General features: G+C 41.5%; 1 protein-coding gene across 1 annotated transcript; it reads right to left on the bottom strand.

The window, feature by feature from the left end:
* Window positions 1-8,758: 8,758 nt before the first annotated feature.
* Window positions 8,759-9,871, bottom strand: LOC100670401 (mitochondrial assembly of ribosomal large subunit protein 1-like). Its single transcript, XM_064285118.1, is given in 3 exon segments — window positions 8,759-9,154; window positions 9,157-9,315; window positions 9,866-9,871. Coding segments are annotated over 3 exon segments (561 nt in total).
* Window positions 9,872-26,015: the final 16,144 nt, after the last annotated feature.

Below are 26,015 nucleotides of genomic sequence, written 5' to 3'. Positions count from 1 at the left end.
AACTGTTGAAGGACTTTAAGCAATATAGTTGTTAAATTTGTGTTTTAGGATAATCTCTCAGATCCCTATGGGAAGGGTGGATTCAGGAGGCAAGAAATGTCTTTAAATGTAAAAGCCCATGTCTTGTTGCTATAATTTATTGACCCCTTGGCTGTCTTTCTCACTAGTCTCTGAACCCCTCTGTGTAGTGACCACATTTATTAATCTTTGTATTCTGGTGCCTAGCTCAGTCTGGCACATAGTAGGCACTCAATGCCCCCCCCTTTTTTTTTTGAGTGGATGGATATTGTTTTCAGGCATGTGCGAGACACTGAGGCTCAACAAAACACACGCAGTCCCTGCTCTCATGCACTTAGCAGAATAGTGGGCACTCAGTAGGCACTTTATACATGTTTATGGACTATTGAATGACTAGCATTAAATAAGACAGAAGTTTGCAAGAATCAGAAATATGGCAGGGCCTGGGAATCTGTATTTTAAATGAATACCTTGGCATCTTCTGATGTCCAGGGGTCCTACTGGGGAACACTCTTGAGTCCTCTCAAGATTTACTTGAAGACATGAGGGGCAAAGTACATTTTCTTTTCAAGATAGACTCCAACCAGTTGCCACCGAGTTGATTCAGACTCATGACAATCTGTGTATTTCAGAGTAGCACTGTGCTCCATAGCATTTTCAATGGCTGTGATCATTTTGGAAGTAGATTGCCAGGCCCTTCTTCCGAAGACCCTCTGGGTAGACTAGAACCACTGACCTTTCAGTTAGTAGCCCAGCACTTAACCATTGGCGTCAAGTTAATTCCAGCTCATAGTGACCCTATGGGACAGAGCAGAACTGCTCCACAGGGTTTCCAAGGAATGGCTGGTGGATTCAAACTGCCGACCTTTCGTTAGCAGCCTGAGTTCTTAATGACTGCACCACCCAGGAACCCCTTTAATGTAGACTATGTTACCAAAAGGTCAGCAGCTTGAATCCACCAGGCTGTCCTTGGAAACTCTATGGGGCAGTTCTACTGTGTCCTGTAGGATTGCTGTGAGTAGGAATTGACTCCATGGCAAAGGGTTTATGCATACCTAAAAGCTGTATTTTGCTTTAAACAGGCAAATTTGAAAACAAACGAATATTGTCTTTTAAGAGCCGCTGGGAGACTTTTCTTCAGTTTTCCCTGGGGAGAATTTACTGGGGACATGGAAAGAACAATTCCCCGGTTGGCTAGTTTGTAGCAAGTGGAATCATTTTCTTGGTTGGTTGGTCAGGGAGAGAATAGTTGTAGTTGACTAACTGGTAGTTCTCAAATTTCCATTTGTGGATAGACTTCACCAGAAAATCTGAGAAGCTCATGACAAAATAGTGATGCCCAAGCCACACCTGATATCTTCTGAATCAGGGTCTCCAAAGATAAGGTACAGGAATGTGTCTTTCTAAAAATATTTCCCAGAGGCTAGTAGGTGACTGACGACTTTGCAGGGGCATACTGACCTTTGCTCATTAAACCAGGTGTTATGAATTGAATTGTGTCCTCCTAAAATATGTGTTGGAATCCTAATCCCCTATACCCGAGAATGTGACCCTGTTTGGAAATAGGGTTTCTTTGTTTCAGTGTAGGGTATGTCCTAAAGTTAATCACTTCTGAGTTATGAAAAACCAGATTAGACATAGAGGCACATGCACAAAGAAGGACCAATGCCAGGTGAGGATCACCAAGGAACAAAGGAATGACAAGGAATACCCAAGGAACCAAAGTATGTCTGGGGCTACAGACAAGAAAGAAATTAACAAGGCTGAGACCCTGATTTGGACTTTTAGCCTCCAGAACTTTGAGGAAATACATTTCTGTTCTTTAAAGCCACCCACTTGTGATATTTATGTTACAGTAAAAAAAAAAAAAAAAAGCACTAGGTAACTAAGACACCGGCTTTGACACTCTGTCTCACCTGCAAGTTGCAGTCCAGCTTCCCCGACTCCAAGCCACAGTTCATAGTGTCAAGATCCTTTCTTATCCACTCTTTGACCCAGCTTATGTTTGCGAAGGCTGTTGACCAGTCCTGGCTGGCAAACACTGATCTATGAGCCTCAGGGCTAGCCCCCATTCCAGATGCAACTCCTTCCCCTCAGTTCTTAGTACAGACATTTCTGGGTCATGGAGAAGACCAATTTTTCCAGCAGCCATCTCAAGGGATATACATTTCCTGTCATTAGAGTTGGTAATTTCTATGATGATCAGAACATCATTCAACTGTCATCTGATTTAAACAGATCATCTATTGACTGGCTTGTTTTTCCCATAGGGGACAGCGGTGGTGATGGAATGCCTCCTGTTTGTGCTCAGGAAAAGGCTGAGGGTTTTATTTTATTCCTAGTGATGAACCTAAATTTTGCTGATGTTTTCTCATCTGTCTTTCCCAACAACTTTTTAGTAAAATAAAGTGGCTTGCATGACCCAGTCCGTGTCTTTTGTGAGTAGGGCTGGTGTTCTAAAGGTCAGTCTGCACTTTTATAGCCCTGATTACTAGACCCTGACTGAACCAGTCTCCGAATAAAGTCATTTTTAAAAAGTCCAATCTAGCAATCAAAAGTAATGTAATGGTATTTAAAACTACTTCTAGATCTCTCGAAGAATTTTAAAGAGGACCCATTTTATAATCCAGAACAACTTTCTAAAATCCTTCTTAATATTCCCTTCCATTCTCACTCACCCTGTGAAAACTCCAGAGTCCTCCGCTCATGAAATCTCTCTCCTGAGACTCTCACCAACACCTGACACTTGCAGCTTTAATTTTTATTTCCCCTTTCCTTTTGCTCTGGATTTCTAGGCCAATCTCTCCATTTATCGTCTTCATATACTTCTGAATTTGCATCACAAAATCCTAAGAACTGGAATTACTACCACCAGTTTCCGCCCAGTCAGTTCCAACTCAAGGTGACCCTACGTGTGTCAGAGTAGAACTGTGCTCTGTAGGATTTTCAATGGCTGAGTTTTCAGAAGTAGATCGTCAGACCTTTCTTCTGAGGCATCTCTGGGTGGACTCGAACCACCAACCTTTTTGGTTAGCAGCTGACTGCTTTGCTGTTTGCACCACCCAGGGACTCCAAGAAGTGGAATACCAGGCTAAAACTTCACTAATGGCTGAACAAGTGAAACAAACAAACAAACAAACAAACATTTTTTCAGTGGGGTGGGTAGAGAATAATGGAAGCTGGGAATATGTATGTGCTAATAAATCTCATCTCCTTCATGCATATTGGCGAGGTAGCTTCCATATTCCAGACCACAATCCTGCAGACACCCACTGTAATTGTATTCCTATAACCCTCCACAGCAGTGTGAGGGCATGCTGACCTCTCATCTCTCCTAACCAGAAGCTTCCTTCCTGGATCCCTCTTCCCTTCCTGCCCTAAGCTCTTCCAGGCCCATTATCTGCTCACGCTGGTGATTCATGCTGTGTTTCTCTTCTCTGGACTGATGCCAACAGGAAAACAGGGTGAGCTGGCTGAGTCAGCTGCGGTTTAGGTTAGCATTTTTAAATGTTAGGAGGAGAGCACGTGGCTTTATTTCACGTGTCCTTTCCCATTCCTCTTCTCCTTTATAGCCAGGATCTCCTGCCCCTTCCCTGGGAACTGTTCATTCTTTCCTTCCCTTCCATAGAATTCCAATCCTCATACTTCATGGTAACTTAGAGTAAAATGTCTTTGATAGCCACCCTCCCCCCGCCCCCAAATCAATGTAATAGCTTCCTAAGGCTGCCATAATAAAATACCACAACCAAGATTTATTTTCTCATGATCCTGGAGGCTGCAGTCTGAATTCAGGGTGTTGGCAGAGCCATGGTCTCTCTGTCTGCTTTATGTGAAGATCCTTTCTTGTCTTTTTCAGCTTCTTATAGCTGCAGGTGTTTCTTGGCTTATAGATGCATCTTCATATGTCCCCCCTTCCCCTGTGACTATTCTCTTTTATAAGGTAGGCACTTAGATTGGATTAGGACCCACGCTACTCCAGTTTGACCTCAAGTTACCATAGCTAATAACGTCTTCAAAGACCCTATTTCCAAACAAGGTCACATTCACAGATACCAGGAGTGAGGACCTCAACATATCTTTTGGGGGACACAATTCAATCCATAATAATTACGATTACAATATGAGCCATCATCTGATCAAGGAATGGCCTTAAGAAAAGTGAATAATAATAACAATAAAAACAGAGATATTGCTACACAATAAGCACAATAAGGAGTCCCTGGGTGGTGCGAACAGTTAACACCCTTGGCTGCTAACTGAAAGGTTGGAGGTTGAAGTCCACCCAGAGGCACCTCGGAAGAAAAGTTTGGCAATCTATTCTGAAAAATCAACCACTGAAAACCCTTTGGAGCACAGTTTTACTCTGCCACACATGGGGTCGCCATGAGTTGGAGTCAGCTTGATGGCAACTTGTTTATTATATGCCAGACACTGTTGTGATTTACCTATTAATATTTTTAATTATAGTAACATTCTTATTCAATGGGTATTGCTATTATTCCCATTTTACTGATGAGGAAATTCAGACACTAAGAGATTAAGTAACTTGCCCAAAGTCACTCACCTTGAATTTCTGGCAGCCCCCTACTGATGTACTACCACCACTTTTGGATGATCTTCAGCAGAATTTTATCTGCATGTGATATTAATGATATTGTTTGATAGTTTCTGCATTCGGCTGGAAATATGGATCTCTTCCAGTCAGTTGGCCAGGTAGCTGTCGTCCAAATTTCTTGACATAGATGAGTGAGTACTTCCAGCGCTGCACCTGTTTGTCGAAACATCTCAATTGGTATTCTGTTAATTCCTGGAGCCTTGTTTGTTGCCAAGGCCTTCAGTGCAGCTTGGACTTTTTCCTTCAGTACCATAGGTTGCTGATCATATACTGCCTCCTAAAGTGGTTGAACATCGACCAATTCTTTTTGGTACAGTGATTCTGTGAATTCCTTCCATCTTCTTTTAATGCTTCCTGCATCGTTTAGTATTTTCCCTGTAGAATCCTTCAGTATTGCAACTCGATGCTTGAATTTTTTCTTCAATTCTTTCAGCTTTAGAAATGCCGCATGTGTTCTTCCCTTTTGATTTTCTCACTCCAGGTCTTTGCACATATCATTATAATATTTTGCTTTGTTGTCTCAAGCCGCCCTTTGAAATCTTCTGTTCAACTCTTTTAGTTCATCATTTCTTCCTTTTTCTTTAGCTACTATATGTTCGAGAGCAAGTTTCAGAGTCTCTTCTGACATGCATTTAGGGCTTTTCTTTCTTTCCTGTCTTTTTTTATGATCTCTTGCTTTCTTCACCTATGATGTCCTTGATGTCATTTCACAAATTGTCTAGTGTCCGGTCATTCATGTTCAATGCGTCAAATCTATTCTTGAGATGGTCTCTAAATTCAGGAGGGATACACTCAAGGTCGTACTTTGGTTCTCGTGAATTTGTTCTAATTTTCTTCAGTTTCAACTTGAACTTGCATATGAGCAATTGATGGTCTGTCCTGCAGTTGGCTCCTGGTCTTGTTCTGACTGATGATAATGAGCTTCTCCATTGTCTCTTTCCACAGATGTAGTAGATTTGATCCCTGTGTATTCTGTTCGTAAAGATTACAAACTTAAAAACCCTATGGGGTAGTTCTACTCTGTCCTATAGAGTCAATATGAGTGGGAATCAACTCAATGCCAATAGGTTTGGTTTTTAGTTAAACAATTTTATTGGCAACAACGAGGAAAATCCTTATGCCATTATTTAGGAAAATTTTCTTAATTCTTTTTCTAAAAAAAGAAAAAATGTATTTCAGCTCCCTTAGGTGAGTCAGTCGCCTGTACCCCATTCCCTCTGCTTCTACTTCCCACTATTCCGTACCACGTGGTGGTAAATTCTCCAGGTATTCCTCACAATGAGCAAATGAAGAACCATAAGCAAACATTCTCCCTTACACGGATGAGGTGGCCATAGCTCAGAGAATATTGATAAGTTGCCACAATTACATAGTGAGCAGGTGGTGGAATCTAAATTAATGTTGAGGAGAAAGATTTATGGTCTTCCTTATTTATATCAATAGAGACTTTCTTGGAGAACTTTGTACTGACTGTAATAATAAATGGGGTCTTGAGTGGTTAAATTTCTAATCCTATATTCCGTGATAGAATCAGATTCTTTCCTTTTTAAAGATGCCTGTTCTAACTGGTTTAATTGAATGGGGTTAGGAAAGCACAGCAAATGGAAAGTTTTCCTTTCATGAGCTCTGGGGACTATCCGCCCAAAATGTATCTTTCAGATCAGATGATGTTATCCAGATTAGAAATGTCCTTAGAGACTGATAACACGCTTACTGCAAGTGAGTCACCTTCCTTCGGGATGTTAGAATTAGGCAGTATCAAATCTAATAAACATAGATTGGCCGGAAAGAATTCTAATGTACTCAATGAGGTCAAAGAAATGCAGTGTCTAAGCAGAGGTGCTAGTAACTTGGACCTGTTTCTACTCTAACTCACCTTGAAATTTACTTTTTAACTCATCCTTTCAAATATATTAGGAAATATACTTGGCTATATAAGTGATTCTTCTGGAGCTTGGCTTGCTTAAATCAAAGAGTATCTGACTTCTTCCTCAGTTCCTATTTAAGAGATTATCACAGTCCCTGAAAGTACACAAAATTCTTCTTGATGGTATGTATAGTACACTTGAGATGGGACAAATAATAAATTCATTCTAGGAACTTTTTTTTTTTTTTAGGAACTTAGTTCTAGGTTTCAGCTGGGTGGCCTTGTGCATACAAATCTCCCACTCTGTTCCAGGGAATTGAGTTCACTAATATCTAAGATTCTTCCTAAGATCTATTTGAACAGGAGGGATGCTGTCTTTTATGAAGCATCAGATTTTCAAGAACTGTGAAAAGAAGACTTCAGATATATGCTGCTATTTTTGCATGCTGTCAAATTGATTCTGACTCATAGTGATTCTATCGGACAGAATAGAACTGCCTCCACAGGGTGTCCTAGGCTATACTCTTTACCAGAGCAGATCACCAGGTCTTTTCTCCTGCAGAGCCCCCAGTGATTTCCAACTGCCCATCCCAAATTATCTCCAGGGATCCCAGTGCCAATGGAATCTGTCCTCTGTCCCTGATGCTGAATTGTAGAAGCCCTTAGAATTCCAAATGGGGACAATTTTGGTGGGAGAGGAAAGGTAAAAGAAACACAACCAAATATTTAGTTTTCATAAGAACTTATAGACTTGGTAAATAGTATTTCTCCACATATCTATGAACAAGATGAACATGGACAAGTTTAAAAGAAACAGGACACCTATTGTTGTAGGCCATTGAGTAGATTCCAACTCATAGCGATCCCAGGTGACAGAGTAGAAGCGACCCATAGAGCTTTTAGGCTGTTATCTTTATGGGAGCAGATTGCCATATCTTCCTGCCATGGAGCCACGGGTTGGTTTTGAACAACCACATTTCGATTAGCAGCCAAGCATTTAACTATTGCTCCACCAGTACACCTAATGTTGTGTGCCACTGAGTCAATTTTGACTCAAAGTGACCCTATAGGACAGAGTAGAACTGTCTTAGTCTGTAATCTTTACAAGAGCAGATTGCCAGGTCTTCTCTACAACAGAGTGGCTAGTGGATTCAAACTGCCCACCTTCTCTTTAGCAGCCAAGCACTTAACCAGGGCTTCAACATATGATATTTGAGAGGGAGGCTTCATGTATCTTCTTTAACACTGTATTTCAAGAGCCTGGAATTGTACTTGGCACAGAATAGGTGCCTACTGAATTTTTAAAAAAATAAATGGTGAATAAATTTAGTGATAATGCCCAAAAGAAATTAATATAGATTTAATGGCTGAGAGTGAGGTCTCTGGAATCAGACTGCCAGCATTCTTATCCTTGCTGAATTGCTCACTATGTGTGTCACCCTAGACATGTCATTCTATTTCTACCCAAGAGGACTACCTCAAAGGGTTATTGTGAGGATCGGAAGAGTTAATGTACAAAAATTCTCAAAACTGAACCTGCAATGTTGAAAGTGCTATGAATTATTGTTAATATTATTTCTCTTTTCCATTCCTTTTTGTTAAAGAGATTTATCAATAATAGACACGAGGTAGATGATTATTATTAAAATTTATTGAGTGTTTATTACGTGCCAACCCAAACCTACTGCTGTTGAATCAATTCCGACTCATAGCGACCCTATAGGATGGAGTAGAACTGCTCTATAGGGTTTCCAAGGAGCACCTGATGGATTTGAACTGCTGACCTCTTGGTTAGCAGCCATAGCTCTTAACCACTACGCCACCAGGGTTTCCTATTATGTGCCAGACATGTTAATTTACTAATTCCTCATAACACTACCATGATCTAGATATTGTTATTATTTCCATTAAAAAGTGAGGAACCTCACAGACAGATTAAGTAACTTTCCCAGGGTCACATAGTAATTTTAGAACTAAGATTTAAAACTAGGCAGTCTAGATTCAACATCTGGACCTATAAATACTACACTTTCCTGCTTCTCAATATTTACATTCCCCAGTTATACTGTGGGGAGAAGGCTGGATGTGGAAGGGGTCATTTCTGTAGGAGAGAAGGTAGTGGTTCAAAGAGAGTTTGCAGCCTCAAAGAGGGAGTTTTTATGTTAAAAGTCTTCCCTAAATATTAGTCCATAAAACATATAACAATTAGCATACAGATCTTTTTTTTTTTTTTTTTTTTTTTAGCAGTTCTTATGATTTTATTCACACTTGAACTCCACTGGAGTCAGGGATGAAGTGTTGTCTTCTGGTCCAAGAATGAAGTCTTCAGGTAATGTCTCAGGCACTTTCTGCGCTAACTGGTCGTCATAAGAACACAGGGTCCATAATTTCTCTAATTCATAGGTTTCTCTGGTTTCTGGAAGCATCAAATGAATCACCAAGTTGCCAAAATCCACACAGAGCCAGTCTTCAGTGTCCTTCCCTCCTATCTTAACACGAGGGTCACTTTTATACTTCAGGTATTTGTACATTTTCACAATGTAGGCCATGAAATGTAAGTGTCGGGTGGACGTTCCACTCCCAATCACAAAGTAATTTGTGTATTTCATCTCAGGAGGAACCTTGATTACACAAACATCTCTTGCATTTTTTTTTTTTGCCTCAGAAGTGAAACCAGCATATCGATGTCAGACTTGGGACCAGTATGATCTGCTGTGCTTGACTCTGGGCGCCCCTCTTCAGCAACACCCTCTGCCAGCTTCTCCAGCAAGGTCCCGCCTTGCAGGCTGCACTCGGGGCCAGGGGCCAGGTAGGTCTGGGTCTCAATCCACAGGAGAGGGCCCCACGCCACAAAAGTGCCCAGAGGCACCAAGCGCCACAGGTACCTAGCCCCATAGCATGCAGATCTTAATCATATGTGTGTTTTCTTTGTTAATCTTGGCAGAGATTAGAACATGTTATGATTTTTGGTTCACCTCTAATCTGGTTATTAAAATAATTTTGATAATCCATTTTAAGTTAGGTCAGTAGTCTAAAGTTGAATACTTAACATTCTATACTTGAAATTCCACTTTCACACTGAGTGTAATAATATGTAGTTCATGTCCAACAAGGACGAATGTGTTTACCCACCATTGTTTGTTTTTTTTTTCCCCCTTCTGTTTCTTTTCTAAACTAGGTTTCATTTTAGAGATGTCTGAATTGTGTGTACAATTTTCAATTTGCAATGGGAGACTGGCATAAAAAAAGAAGTAATGAAAGCTTCATTATTATGGTCCCAGAAAATAACTGGTAATGCGGTAATGAATTTTCTCAGGGTTGTTTTCTTTTCTTTTCTTCTCTTTTTTTGCTGTTAACTGCTCTACCTCCATCCATCTGAATGGGGAAAATGCTAAGCACAGTGCGTATTGCTGCTGGTTATGAATGAAATTACCTAGAATACAGCAGCCTCGCAGATAAATTGCTTTATACCTCTCAGTCTGCCAAGCTGTCATTTGTATGAGTTCTTTTCTCAGTAGTCAGATAGGCATAGCTATAATGTGTCTTCAGTGAGAAATGTACCAGGAGACTCAGGTGGTAGCAGCTGAATTTATTGAGTGCTTACTATAGGCCAGGAGTCCTTGGGTGGTACAAACGGTTAATGTGCTTAGATGCTAACTAAAAGATTGGAGGTTCGAGTCCACCTAGGGGTGCCTCAGAAGAAAGACCCAGCAATCCACTTCTTAAAAAATTAGCCACTGAAAACCCTGTGGAGCACAGTTATTCTCTGACACACATGGGGTCACCATGAGTCGGAATTGACTCAACAGCAAATGGTGACACTATACGCTAAGATTATGAAGACGTAATCCCCTAAGGTACTCATGGCATGTGTGGGTGAGGGGTAGCTAAACAAATAAATGCCTTACTGTGAAAATTGTTGTAGTAAAAACAGAAAGGGTCACAAAAGTGGAAGTGACTGCCTCAATGGGGAGGGTGAGAGGAGAGGTCATGGCAAGCTCCACAGAGGAGGTAACCCTTGATCTCAGTTTTAAAAAAGAAGCAGCATGTTCAAAGACATGGGAGTGTGAAACTATATAACAAATTATAACACTGTAACAAACAGCATAACCTAGTGATTAAGTGACTAGTAGTCAGACACTGGAGCCAGTCTGTCTGGATTTGAATCCTGGCTCTAGCTGGTGACCTATGGCAAGTTTCTTCATTTCTTTGTGCCTCAGTTTCTCATATGTGCAATACTAGTAACTCTCAGATAGGGCTGAGTCTTAGGTATCTCTTAGGTATCTAGTATTGTTATAACACCAACATCACAAGTGGGTGGCTTTAACAAACAAATTTGTTTTCTCACAGTTTAGGGGGCTGGAAGTCTGAATTGAGAGTGCTGGCTCCAGGGAGAGGTTTTCTTTCTCTTTCTGCTCTGGAGGAAGGTCCTTGTCTCTTTCTTTTGCTCTTGGGTGATCTTATGGCTGGGTATCTCTCTTCCCCCATTTCTGCTTGCTGAGTTGCTTGTTTAATCTTTTTTATATCTCAAGAGATGTTGATTTAAGACACATTCCATGCTAATTCTATCTCATTAACGTAACAAAGAAACCCCATTCCTAGATGGGATTATAACCTCAGGTATAGAGGTTAGGGTTTACAACACATATTTTGGGGGGACACAATTCAACTCAAAACAGGCTGTGTGAGGGTTAAGGTACATAAAGTACATACACCAGAGCCTAATACATTATTGTTGCTGTTGTTGTTGTTCTTAGGTACCCTCTAGTCAATTCCCACTCATAGCGAACCTATGTACAAGAGAACAAAACACTGCCCAGTCCGGCGCCATCCTCTCCATCTTTATGCTAGAGCCCATTGTTGCAGCCACTGTGTCAATCCGTCTCATGGAGGGTCTTCCTCTTTTTCACTGACCTTTTATTTTACCAAGGCTGATGTCCTTTTCCAGGGACTGGCCCCTCCTGATGACATGTCCAAAGTATGTGAGACGAAGTCTCATCACCCTCGCTTCTAAGGAGCATTCTAGGTGTACTCCTTCCAAGACAGATTGTTTATTCTTTTGGCACTCAGTATTCTTCACCAGCACCGCAATTCAAAGGCATCAATTCTTCTTCAGTCTTCCTTATTCATTATCTAGCTTTTGCATGCATATGAGGTGAATGAAAACACCATGACTTGGGTCAGGTGCTCCTTGGTCTTTAAGGTGACATCCTGGTTTTTTAACACTTTCAAAAGGTCTTTTGCAGCAGATTTGCCCAATGCAATGAATGCATCTTTTGATTTCTTGACTGCTGCTTCCATGGGTGTTGACTGTGGATCCAAATAAAATGAAGTCCTTGACAACTTCAATGTTTTCTCCATTTATCGTTTTGTTGCTTATTGGTCCAGTTGTGAGGATTTTTGTTTTCTTTATGCTGAGGCGTAATCCATACCAAAGACTATGCTCTTTGATCTTCATCATTAAGTGCTTCAAGTCCACTTCACTCTCAAGCGAGGTTGTGTCATCTGCATTTTGAAGATTGTTAATGAGTCTTTCTCTAATCCTGGCGCCACATTCTTCTTCATATAGTCCAGCTTCTCAGATTATTTGCACAGCATACAGATTGAATAAGTATGGTGAAAGAATGCAACCCTGACACACGCCTTTCCTGACTTTAAACCATGCAGTATCCCTTTGTTCTGTTTGAACAACTGCCTCTTGGTCTATGTATAGATTCCCCTTGAGCACAATTAAGTGTTCGGGAATTTCCATTCTTCACAATGCTGTCTGTAATTTGTTATGATTCACAGAGTCAAATGGTTTTGCATAGTCAATGAAACATAGGTAAACATCTTTCTGGTATTCTCTGCTTTCAACCAGGATCCATCGGACATCAGCAATGGTATCCCTCATTCCACATCCTCTTCTGAATCCACCTTGAATGTCTGGCAGTTTCCTGTAAATATACTACTGCTGCAGCCACTTTTGAATGAGCTTCAGCAAAATTTTACTTGCATGTGATTTTTGTTCGATAATTTCCACATTCTGTTGGATCACTTTTTTTATTTATGTGATGGATTACATTAATGGTTTTTCTGATATTAAACCAGCCTTGCATACCTGGTATAAATCCCACTTGATCAGGGTGAATTATTTTTTTGATGTGTTGTTGGATTCTATTGGCTAGAATTTTGTTGAGGATTTTTGCATCAATGTTCATGAGGGATATAGGTCTAAAATTTTCTTTTTTTGTAATGTCTTTACCTGGTTTTGGTATCAGGGAGATGGTGGCTTCATAGAATGAGTTGGGTAGTATTCCGTCATTTTCTATGCTTTGGAATACCTTTAGTAGTAGTGGTGTTAACTCTTCTCTGAAAGTTTGGTAGAACTCTGCAGTGAAGCCGTCCGGGCCAGGGCTTTTTTTTGTTGGGAGTTTTTTGATTACCGTTTCAATCTCTTTTTTTGTTATGGGTCTATTTAGTTGTTCTACTTCTGAATGTGTTAGTTTAGGTAGGTAGTGTTTTTCCAGGAATTCATCCATTTCTTCTAGGTTTTCAAATTTGTTAGAGTACAATTTTTCGTAATAATCTGAAATGATTCTTTTAATTTCATTTGGTTCTGTTGTGATGTGGTCCTTCTCATTTCTTATTCGGGTTATTTGTTTCCTTTCCTGTATTTCTTTAGTCAGTCTAGCCAATGGTTTATCAATTTTGTTAATTTTTTCAAAGAACCAGCTTTTGGCTTTGTTAATTCTTTCAATTGTTTTTCTGTTCTCTAATTCATTTAGTTCAGCTCTAATTTTTATTATTTGTTTTCTTCTGGTGCCTGATGGATTCTTTTGTTGCTCACTTTCTATTTGTTCAAGTTGTAGGGACAGTTCTCTGATTTTGGCTCTTTCTTCTTTTTGTATGTGTGCATTTATTGATATAAATTGGCCTCTGAGCACTGCTTTTGCTGTGTCCCAGAGGTTTTGATAGGAAGTATTTTCATTCTCGTTGCTTTCTATGAATTTCCTTATTCCCTCCTTGATGTCTTCTATAACCCAGTCTTTTTTCAGGAGGGTATTGTTCATTTTCCAAGTATTTGATTTCTTTTCCCTAGTTTTTCTGTTATTGATCTCTAGTTTTATTGCCTTGTGGTCTGAGAAGATGCTTTGTAATATTTCGATGTTTTGGACTCTGCAAAGGTTTGTTTTATGACCTAATATGTGGTCTATTCTAGAGAATGTTCCATGCGCACTAGAAAAAAAAGTATATTTTGCAGCAGTTGGGTGGAGAGTTCTGTATAAGTCAATGAGGTCAAGTTGGTTGATTGTTGTAATTAGATCTTCCGTGTCTCTGTTGAGCTTCTTACTGGATGTCCTGTCCTTCTCCGAAAGTGGTGTGTTGAAGTCTCCTACTCTAATTGTGGAGGTATCTATCTCGCTTTTCAATTCTGTTAAAATTTGATTTATGTATCTTGCAGCCCTGTCATTGGGTGCGTAAATATTTAATATGGTTATGTCTTCCTGATCAATTGTCCCTTTTATCATTATATAGTGTCCTTCTTTATCCTTTGTGATGGATTTAAGTCTAAAGTCTATTTTGTCAGAAATTAATATTGCTACTCCTCTTCTTTTTTGCTTATTGTTTGCTTGATATACTTTTTTCCGTCCTTTGAGTTTTAGTTTGTTTGTGTCTCTAAGTCTAAGGTGTGTCTCTTGTAGGCAGCGTATAGATGGATCGTGTTTCTTTATCCAGTCTGTGACTCTCTGTCTCTTTATTGGTGCATTTAGTCCATTTACATTCAGGGTAATTATAGATAAATAAGTTTTTAGTGCTGTCATTTTGATGCCTTTTTATGTGTGTTGTTGACAATTTCATTTTTCCACATACTTTTTTGTGCTGAGACGTTTTTCTTAGTAAATTGTGAGATCCTCATTTTCATAGTGCTTGACTTTATGTTAGTTGAGTCATTACGTTTTTCTTGGTTTTTATCTTGAGTTATAGAGTTGTTATACCTTTTTGTGGTTACCTTATTATTTACCCCTATTTTTCTAAGTAAAAACCTAACTTGTATTGTTCTATATCGCCTTGTATCACTCTCCATATGGCAGTTCAATGTCTCCTGTATTTAGTCCCTCTTTTTGATTATTGTGATCTTTTACCTATTGACTTCCATGATTCCCTGTTATGTGTATTTTTTTTTTAATTAATCTTAATTTGTTTGTTTTTGTGATTTCCCTATTTGAGTTGATATCAGGACGTTCTGTTTTGTGACCTTGTGTTGTGCTGATATCTGATATTATTGGTTCTCTGACCAAACAATATCCTTTAGTATTTCTTGTAGCTTTGGTTTGGTTTTTGCAAATTCTCTAAACTTGTGTTTGTCTGTAAATATCTTAATTTCGCCTTCATATTTCAGAGAGAGTTTTGCTGGATATATGATCCTTGGCTGGCAGTTTTTCTCCTTCAGTGTTCTGTATATGTCGTCCCATTCCCTTCTTGCCTGCATGGTTTCTGCTGAGTAGTCTGAACTTATTCGTATTGATTCTCCCTTGAAGGAAACCTTTCTTTTCTCCCTGGCTGCTTTTAAAATTTTCTGTTTATCTTTGGTTTTGGTGAGTCTGATGATAATATGTCTTGGTGTTTTTCTTTTTGGATCAATCTTAAATGGGGTTCGATGAGCATCTTGGATAGATATTCTTCCGTCTTTCATGATGTCAGGGAAGTTTTGTGTCAGGAGTTCTTCAACTATTTTCTCTGTGTTTTCTGTCCCCCCTCCCTGTTCTGGGACTCCAATCACCCGCAGGTTATCCTTCTGGATAGAGTCCCACATGATTCTTAGGGTTTCTTCATTTTTTTTAATTCTTTTATCCGATTTTTTTTTCAGCTATGTTGGTGTTGATTCCCTGGTCCTCCAGATGTCCCAGTCTACATTCCAATTGCTTGAGTCTGCTCCTCTGACTTCCTATTGCGTTGTCTAATTCTGTTATTTTATTGTTAATCTTTTGGATTTCTACATGTTGTCTCTCTATGGATTCTTGCAACTTATTAATTTTTCCAGTATGTTCTTGAATAATCTTTTTGAGTTCTTCAACAGTTTTATCAGTGTGTTCCTTGGCTTTTTCTGCAGTTATCCTAATTTCATTTGTGATATCATTAAGCATTCTGTAAATTAGTTTTTTATATTCTGTATCTGATAATTCCAAGATTGTATCTTCATTTGGGAAAGGTTTTGATTCTTTTGTTTGGGGGGTTGGAGAAGCTGTCATGGTCTGCTTCTTTAAGTGGTTTGATATGGATTGTTGTCTCCGAGCCATCACTGGGAAATTAGATTTTCCAGGTAGTCGGCTAAAAAAAAATGCATTCAGATCCCTATCAGAGTTCTCCCTCTGGCTCAGGCTATTCAGATGTTAATGAAGCCGCCTGGGGAGGGTGGGGGAGGGAACAGAGAGATAGGAGAGTAGCACCTCAGAATATAACCAGAGTTGCTTGTCTTGCTTGGAATGACTATTATATCTGAGATTCCCGCGGGCGCGTCGCCTATGTGTGCTGGCTGTGTGGAGATTGCCCCCGGGGGGTCTGGCCCGCTGGAGTCACAGTCAGATCCTCCGCTTCCAGCCCCACGCCCAGCGTCAAGGCTCCCCTACTGGGACGGTGCACTCTCGACTCCAAAATCAGTCGCTGCCTCCCGGGGACTTCTCGTCCCTCCAGCCGCATGGCTGTGCCGCCCCCGAGAGCCAGTTGGGCCGCCTCCCGGGGGTAGTTCAGATGGGTGGAGCAGCTCCCCGTGCTTGTGCCGTGACCGAGTGTCCCGGCTGGGATGCTGTTCTCCCCGCTCCAATACCAGTCGCTGCCTCCCGGGGACTTCTCCTACCGGCTGCGTCCCACGCTACCCGCGCGACCTGGCTGGTCCCCTTCCCAGGGTTAGTTCAGGGGGGTGGAGCAACTCTCCGTGTTTATGGCGTACCTGCGTCCAGTCCAAATCCCTGCGGGACGGTTCCCCGGCTCGGATGCTGCTCTTTCTGCTCCAAGACCAGTCACTGCCTCCCGGGGACTTCTCCTACCGGCTGCGTCCCACGCCGCCCGTGGAACCGGCTGGTTCCCCTCCCGGGGTTAGTTCAGGAGGGTGGAGCGGGTCTCTGTGCTTGTGCCGTACCTGACTGGTACGCTGGCTCCAGGCTCTGGAAACAATCGCTGCTTCCCCGTATTAGTTCGTTCTCCATCTCTAAATCTGTGTTTGTTGTTCAGGGTTCGTAGATTGTTATGTATGTGATCGATTCACTTGTTTTTCTGTGTCTTTGTTGTAAGAGGGATCCGAGGTAGCGTCTGCCTAGTCCGCCATCTTGGCTCCGCCCCTGGATCACTTTTTTTGAAATAGGCATAAATATAGATTTGTCTTCCAGTTGGTTGGCCAGGCATCTGTCTTCCAAATGTCTTGGCATAGAGGAGTGAGCTCTTCCAGTGCTGCATCTGTTTGTTGAAACATCTCAATTGGTATTCCATCAATTCCTGCAGCCTTGTTTTTTGATAATGCCTTCAGTGCAGCTTGGACTTCTTCATTCAGTACCATTGGTTCCTGTCTTAGTCATCTAGTGCTGCCATAACAGAAATACCACAAGAGGATGACTTTAGCAAAGAGAAATTTATTTTCTTACAGCCTAGGAGGTTGTAAGTCCAAATTCAGGGCATTGGCTCCAGGGGAATGCTTTCTCTCTGTTGGCTCTGGAAGAAGGTCCTTGTCTTCAATCTTCCCATTGTCGAGGAGCCTCTCAGGCACAGGGATCCCAGGTCCAAAGGAAGCGCTCTGCTCCTGGTGCTGCTTTCTTGGTGGTATGAAGTCCCCAACTGTCTGCTTATTTCCCTTTCCTTACCTCTTGAGAGATAAAAGGTGGTGCAGGCCACACCCTTTTACCTTGGATCAGGGAGGTGACTTGAGTAAGGGTGGTGTTATAATCGCATCTTCATCCTCTTAACAAAATTGCAGTCACAAAATGGAGGACAACCACACAATACTGGAAATCATGGCCTTACCAAGGTGATACACACATTTTTGGGGGGACATAATTCAATCCATGACATTCCACCATTCCCTCCCCCCAGTCACATCCTTGGAACAAGCAAAACATATACACCCCATCATATCACAGCAAAAGTCTTAATTCCAAGTCCAAAATCCAAAGTTTCTCTTCATCTGTAAAACCTAGTATTTAAGTTATCTGCTTCCAAGGGTACAATGGCAGAATAGGCACAAGCTAGACCTTTCCATTACAAATGGGAAAAACTGAAGGGAAAGAAGGCGTAACAGGCACCAAGCAAGTCAGCAGAACATGTTACATTAGCTCTCAAAGCTTTGAAAATAATCCTCTGTTCTCTGAGACAATTTGCACAATAACCCTGGCCTCCAGCCTCTAGGTATTGGTCACACTCTCCGGATTCTCGGATTCTGACTGGAGGCCCCTCGGCCCTGGGCTTCAGCTCTGCCTTCCAGGCCCACTGGGACAGCAAAGCTGCTCCCTCGGCTTTAGGAGCACCATTCTCCTAGTCCATCTGAGTGGCAACTCCACCCTTAGAAACACCAGAGGCCATGGCTCCACCCTTTGAAACCCCTGAGGTCATGGCCATACCTTTTGAGACTGAGGCAGCCCAGCTTCTTGTGTTCATTGTGTCTTCAGCTTCTGTTTCCTGGTTTCTTGGCCTCTCAGCTCCTCAGGCCTCATGCCTGCATCAGCCCTGCTAAGGCAAGTGTTCCAAAGCTCAGTAGCTCCACCAATAAGTGCCTAGAGGTAGCCTACTCTGCCAGGACGCCTCCTGCACACAGGCACTCAGCTCTCTGGCCCCATGTGTTGGCAAGCCTAGCTCCACCCATAAGTGCCCAGGGACACCCCACTCTGCCAGGAAGCCTCCTGCGCACAGGCACTCAGCTTTCTCGCTCTGTGGGTCGACTCCAGCGCCGTCTCATTCTGGTCTCCTGGTTCTGCTGCTGCTTCTCTGCGGCTGCAGGTTGTTGGCTGCGCTGGTCGTCTGCTGCTGCTGCAACTCTAACCATTCATAGTTTCAAAAGCACTTCCACATTTTAGGTATCTGTTAGAGCAGCACTCCATTCCCTGTACCAAATTCTCTTAGTCATCTAATGCTGCCATAACAGAAATACCACAAGCAGATGGCTTTAACAAAGAGAAATTTATTTTCTCACAGTCTGGTAGGTTACAAGTCCAAATTCAGGGCGTTGGCTCCAGGGGAAGGCTCTCTCTGTGTTGGCTCTGGAAGAAGGTCCTTGTCTTCAATCTTCCCATGGTCAAGGAGCTCCTCAGGTGCAGGGATCCCAGGTCCAAAGGACGTGCGCTGCTCCTGGTGCTGCTTTTTTGGTGGTATGAGGTCCCCAACTCTCTGCTTGCTTACCTTTCCTTTTTACCTCTTGAGAGATAAAAGGTGGTGCAGGCCACACCCCAGGGAACTTCCCTTTACCTTGGATCAGGGAGGTGACTTGAGTAAGGGTGGTGTTATAATCCCACCCTCATCCTCCTAATATAAAATTACAATCACAAAGTGGAGGCCAACTACACAATACTGGGAATTATGGCCTAACCAAGTTGATACACACATTTCTGGGGGGACATAGTTCAATCCATAACAGTTCCTGATCATATTTTTAATATATTATAAATGCTTCAAAATAGTTATCACTGTTACTACCCTTCTTATTCTTATTATTTTATGTTCTTATTAATTTCTCAATGTTTGTTGTTAGTTGTCATTGAGTCAACTCTGACTCGTGGCAACCTTATGTATTAAAGAACAAAAGGTTGCCTGGCCCTACACCATCTTCATAATCTTTGATATGTTTGAGTCCATTGTTGTGGCTATCTTGTCAATTTGTCTCATTGAGGGCTTCCCTCATTTTTCTCTGACCCTCCACTTCACAGTTGCTATTCATAAAGTTTTCATTGGCTAATATTTTGCTGGGTTTTAATATTTAGATATAGATCACCAGGCCTTTCTTCCTAGTCTGCCTTAGTATAGAAGCTCTGTTGAAACCTGTCCAATGTGGGTGACCCTGCTGGTATTTGAAATACCAATGGCATAGCTTCAGCATCACAGCAACACACAAGCCATCACAGTATAGCAAACTAACAGACAAACATTTATCACTGCTATTGCCCATTTTTATTCTTATTATTTTATATATTAATTTTCACTGTTGTTGCTGTTTTTAGGTGCCTTTGAGTCAGTTCTAACTTATAACGACCCTGTGTGCATACAATAGAACGAAACGCTGCTTGATCCTGTACCATCGTTGCTGGGTTTGAGCCCATTGTTGCAGCCACTGTGTCAGTCCATTTTGTCAAGGGTCTTTCTCTTTTTCCCTGGCCCTCTGCCTTACCAAGCATGATGTCCTTCTCCAGGGACTGGTCCCTCCTGATAACATGTTCAAAGTATGTGGGACAAAGTCTTGCCATCTTTCCTTTCAAGAAGCACTCTTCCAAGACAGACTTATTCATTCTTCTGGCAGTCCATGGTATACTCAATATTCTTTGCCAACACCATAATTCAAAGGCGTCAATTTTTCTTCAGTCTTCGTTATTTATTGTCCAGCTTTCACATGCATATGAGGTAACTAAAAATACCATGGCCTGGGTCAGGCACACCTTAGCCCTCAAAGTGACACCCTAGCTTTTACACACTTTAAAGAGGTCTTTTGCAGCAGATTTGTCCAATGCAATATGTCATTTGATTTCTTGATTGCTGCTTCCATGAGCATCGATTACAAATCCAAGTAAAATGAAATCCTTGGTAACTTCAATCTTTTCTCCATTTATCATGATATTGCTTATTGGTTCAGTTGTGAGGATTTTTGTTTTCTTTATGTTGATGTGTAATCCATACTGAAGGCTGTGGCCTTTGATCTTCATCAGTAAGTACTTCAAGTCCTTTTTACTTCAGCAAGCAAGCATAGGTTGTTATTGAGTCTTCCTCCAATCCTGATGCCATGTTCTTCTCCATATAGTCTGGCTTCTCGGATTATTTGCTCAGCATACAGATTGAATAAGTATGGTGAAATGATACACCCCTGACACACACCTTTCCTGATTTTAAACCGCACAGTATCCCCTTGTTCTGTTGAATGACTGCCTGTTAGATTAGAGATAATACAGATGAGGCTAGACCACATGCTATAATTTTCTTTCAAGCCTCTCTAAATGTTCAACACAGATACCAAACTTCACTTTCCCCGCTACACGGGTTGGCAGAAAATGGCCTTATCTACCTGTCAAATGTGAAGGAACTGCAGCACCTTGAGCTGTCCATTCCCCTGAGAAGAGTCCAGTCAATTAGTGTTGCCTAGAACTTTCCTCCCAAACTACAGTTTTGCTCTGGACCCAGGAAAACATGAAGGAGAAGAACAGATGGACAGGGATGCTTTGCTGAGGGAGAAACCCATGAAAATGGTCCCTGCCCTTCTCCCCCAACAATGGCATCATTGGTCTGGCAGGGCCCACGAAAGCTGCCAGTGTGATCCTGTTCATGGTGTGCTCAGGAACTTCTCTTCCGGAGTATTCTTCCCACCAAGTCTGGGCTTCTTAGAACAAGAGGCAGCAGACATGTGGGGATAAGACCTCTGCTGGTCCTCTCCTCTTCCTCTTAAGTGAACTTTTGCAGGTTTTGGAGCCACAAAATGCAATGAAAAATCACACCCTAATCATAGCCAGGAAACCTGGGTTCCAGTCCTAGCTCTGAAGTTAGTTGGGTAATCACCAGTGCCTACTGTATGCCAGGCTATTGATGTCGTCTGTGCCGGAGTAGAACTGTGCTTCGTGGTGTTTTCAGTGGCTGGTTTTTGAGAAGTAGGTCTCTAAACCTTTCTTCTGAGGAGCATCCTGAGTAGATTTGAACTTCCAGCCTTTCAGTTAGCAGCTGAGCATGTTGTTTGCACCACCCAGGAACTCTGAAGGTCATAATTGAGGCTGCGGTGGTTCAGTGGTAGAATTCTATCCTTCCATGTGGGAGACCTGGGTTCTATTCCTGGCCAGTGCACCTCATGAACAACCACCGCCCATCTGTCAGTTGTCGCTTGCAGGTTGCTGTGATGCTCAACAGATTTCAGTGAAGCCTCTAGACTAAGACAGACTAGGAAGAAAGCTGGTGATTTACTTCTGAAAATTAGCCAGTGAAAACCCTGTAGGTCTCAAGAGCCCAATCCACAACCAGTCATGGAGATGGTGCAAGACTGGGTAGCATTTTGCTCCATTGTGCATAGGGTTGCCATGAGTTGGAGGCTTACTTCATAGAGCCTACAGCAAGAATAACAAAAATGTGCTAGGCACTGTTCTAAACACATTACTTTCATCAACTCACTGAGTTGATACTTGTGTTAGAATAAGCTAGGCTATGCTGTGATTACAAGCACCTAATCTCAGCATCGTGCTTCTTGCTTCTGCTCTGTGTCCATTGTAGGTCAGTGGGGGCTCTTCTCTACACTGTCTTCACTCCAGAACCAAGGCTAATGGAGCCAATTCCATCTAGAGCATTTCAGGTTTCGTGTCAGGGAAAAGGAAAAGTTAAATCACACATTGGCTTTTAAAAGCCTCCGTTGCTGTTGAGTCAATGCCAACTCGTAGAGACTCTGTAGGATAGAGTTGAACTGCCCCATAGGGTTCCAAAGGCTGTATAAATTTTTATGGAAGCAGATTGCCACATCTTTCTCTTGTAGAGCAGCTAATGTGTTTGAACTGCTGACCTTTTGGTTAGCAGCTGAGCACTTAACCACTGCGCCACCAGGGCTCCTTCTCTTAAATCCATCCACCTGAAAATGACGCATAGTCATTTTGGCTCACGTTTCTTAGGCACATCCGACTTCAAGTGGGGATGGAAGAGATATTTTATGTGCCTGGAAGGGGAAGAACCAGATATTGATGAACAGATACAGTAACTTTCATAAAATATTAATATTATCCATATTTTACAGATGAAGAAACTGAAACATAGAGAGGTTAAATAACTTGCCCAAAGTTATATAGTTTTTTCTAAGTGGCGGAGCTGGGATTTGAACTCAGATGGTCTGCTCCAGAGACTGCTCTTAACCACTATGCACTTATATACCTTTTCCAAGGCATGAACCTGTCCAAGTTTCAGTTTCCCCATCTGTAAAATGGGGGAAGGAACATCCTTTCACACCTCACAGAGATGTTCTTCGAAGTCGCTACCCATCCATCCATCCATCTATTCATCCATCTATCCGTCAATTCATTCATCTATTCTTGCAGTAATTGGCATATCTGCTATGTCCCGATGACTCTACTAATTGCTGGAAATCAGCCGTGAGTAAGACTAGGTCCATGCACTTATGGGATGTACATTCAACTAAGGAATTGGGTAAAGAATACAATAAGCGACGGAATCAGTGACAAGGTAAGGATGAATGCTCTGTGGTCAATCAAATGCAGCAATATGAAAGAAAGTGACTAGGGGAAACTCTTTAGATGGGGAGGTCAGAGAAGACTATCTCAGGAAGTGACATTTGAGCTGAGTTTATCACGTGAACATTTAGGGGCAGAGAGAATCTAAGTAAAAAACTCTGTGGCACAAATAAGCTTGGCATCTTTGAGGCATAGAGAGGCTTTAGAGGGACTGGAGCACAGTGAACAAGGAGGAAAATGGTAGGTGATGAAGGTGGAGAAAGAGTCAGGGACCAGATCATAAAATAAAGATTTGTCAGTATTTTTGGAATTAAAAACCACTTTGAGAATCTGGTGAAAACCATGGATGTAGTCACCAGAAAAGACCACATTCACACATTTTGCATATGGTATCAGTGGTTTTATAGCCTTCAACCCTTATCCCATCCAGACACCAGATTAGGAAGCTCTGACAAATATAAAAACACCTTGAACCATACATAGGAAAAGGGAAAGGAGAAATAAATGGATATTGCTTGCAAGCTTTCTCTGTGCTGGAAACTTTGCCAGGTATGATGAATTATGTATTTAATGTATTCTTCATAATCCCGTTTTATAAGTGAGGAAGTCAAGATTCAGGCAGGCTAAGCAATATGCTTTAGGCCGAACAGGTAGTAGATGACAGACCAGGAAGTTGAATGGAGGTCTGCTTCAATTTAGAGATGTTATTGTTATTAGGTGTAGGGTCTAGTTTCACCCTGCCAGGGGTATTTTTATTACTAGGTGAAGGTCTGTATTTCCAACCAGCTGTGGCAGTATCTATTTCCCTTTCAGTGGTTCTAGTTGAATAGCAGAGCAGCTCATATTCTAAGTTTCCATTTCTCTACTGCCACACTGATTATAACATCAGCCTTTATTATTCCCAGCAGAGTGGTGAAATATAATCCCTACACCACTGCCAATTAAGACAGCATGAACTCTATCCACATGTTCTCTCTCTGTGTGGATGCCAGCAGATGCGCTCCAACACTTTTCCAGCAGTTTAGTATTCTGCTCAAAGGAGTCATTTGTGGATCATTGTCTTTCTTAATTAGTGACCTGATGTACTGCAGCCCATCCTTTGAACAAGAGGAGGATGGAGACCCAGAAAAGAGGTGTGGCCATTCATTTCAAGGTAATCAGCTTTGAGGCTGCTTGACAGCTGATATTGATTTCCCAGTGCCTGGAAGACCTCCAGAGAGAGGTTTCTGATCTCAGCAGCCTAAGCAATTACACATTTACTTCTTCGCTCACCATGCACATCCTTGAAATGGCCTGTAATGCAATGAGCAAAGAAACTACCTTGTCTGAAAAAATCACATGCATGAGAGTGATTGGAAGGCTCTTCCTGGACAAAAAAGGAGGAATAGTTGGCAAGAGACAAGTCCACAAACCACTCACACTCCATTTTCCTTCCCCTTATACTCTTATGTCCTGGTGGTACAAACGGTTAAGCATATGGCAGCTAACTGGAAGGTTGGCAGATTGAATCCATCCAGTGACTGCACAGGAGAAAGGCCCGGTGATCTGTTTCTGTAAAGATTACAGCCAAGAAAACCCTATGGGGCATTTCTACTCTGTCACATGGGGACACTATGAGTCAAAAACTCGTTAACAAACCTACCAATAATAGCATACTTTTATGCAGAAGATAACATTAAGGGTAACTACCATTTTTTGTTTATTTTACCATTGGTATTATTATCCTTAGTACAGAGCACGAAATACAATACTTGTAATCTTCAACACTGTTTGTTTTACTCCCTTTTTTAAGGATTGAGGTTCAGAGAGGTGAGTTACTTTGTCCAGTTTCACACAGCAAGTAATTGCCTGAGTTGGAAATCAAAACCCATATTGGTCTGATTGCAAAGTCTTTGTTTATGTGCTATACTAGGCTTCATCATTTTTTAAGATATAGATTTGCCTCCCTTGGCTTTCCACTTGCTGAAATTTTTTGAGCCGGTTAAGTCAGCATAATTTAGAGATAATGACTCTAAGCTGTATTGTAGGTTCCTTTATAGGTAAAAAAAAAAAAAAAGGTTTGAATAAATAACACATTAGTTAGATGGCGACCCCTCATGGCAACATGTGGTATTGCAATGAAGCTCTATAGATCTCTGTAGATACCTGGATAGGAAGACCCCTAAGGAAGCAAAATTCCACCAGCAGGGAAGTGAAGGAGCCCTGGTGGTGCAGTGGTTAATATGCTTAGCTGCTAACCAAAATGTCGGTGCTTCGAACCCACCAGCTGCTCCACAAGAGAAAGATGTGGCAGTCTGCTTCCATAAAGATTAAACCCATTGCTGTCAAGTCAATTCCAACTCATAGTGACCCCATAGGACAGAGTAGAACTGCCCCATAGGGTTTCCAAGGAACGTCTGGTGGATTTGAACTGCCAACCTTTTCGTTAGCAGCCATAGCTCTTAACCACTATGCCACCAGGGTTTCCTCATAAAGATTACAGTCTTGGAAACCCTATGGAGCAATTCTGCTGTGCCCTATTGGGTCACTATGAGTCAGAATAGACTGAACAGCAGTGGATTTGGGTTTTGGTTATTGTAAGTGCTAGAAATTTATTGTTGTGATGGTGGTGGTGGTTGTTATCTAACATAGCCGGAGCACCATCTTTTGAGACAACAAGTATCCAAAGTATTAATTGGGCAGTGTCTCTTATATTTCCCAACTCATTTAAAGCTAAAGAAAAGTACTTGCAATTTTCAAATTTTGAATTAATTGATGTTTTATATTGTTAGGAAGGTCTTATATTTTATGGGGAATTGTTTGGTGCCTTAGTTAAAGATCTTCCACTTTTTGTAGAATATCATTTTTCCTCATCATTTTCTAACAAAGTTCCCATAAGTGAAATGATCTAGTTTACTGTCTAAGAATGGCTGTCTTTCTGTGTGTGTGTGTATGTGCACAAGAATTTAAGCCATGTTATAGCTGGCCAAAATTACAAGCTCAGGTTCTGTTAAAAATCATTACATTTTTTTGATTGATATTCAATTCTGATTTAGGTAACTGTCATGGATCAAATTGTATTCCCCCAAAATTTGTGTCAACTTGGTTAGGCCATGATTCCCAGTATTATGTGATTGTCCACCATTTATTTTGTTGT

The sequence above is a fragment of the Loxodonta africana genome, chromosome 4, assembly GCF_030014295.1.
Source record: "Loxodonta africana isolate mLoxAfr1 chromosome 4, mLoxAfr1.hap2, whole genome shotgun sequence".
Lineage (NCBI taxonomy): Eukaryota > Metazoa > Chordata > Mammalia > Proboscidea > Elephantidae > Loxodonta > Loxodonta africana.
This window is presented reverse-complemented; position numbering and strand designations above follow the sequence as displayed.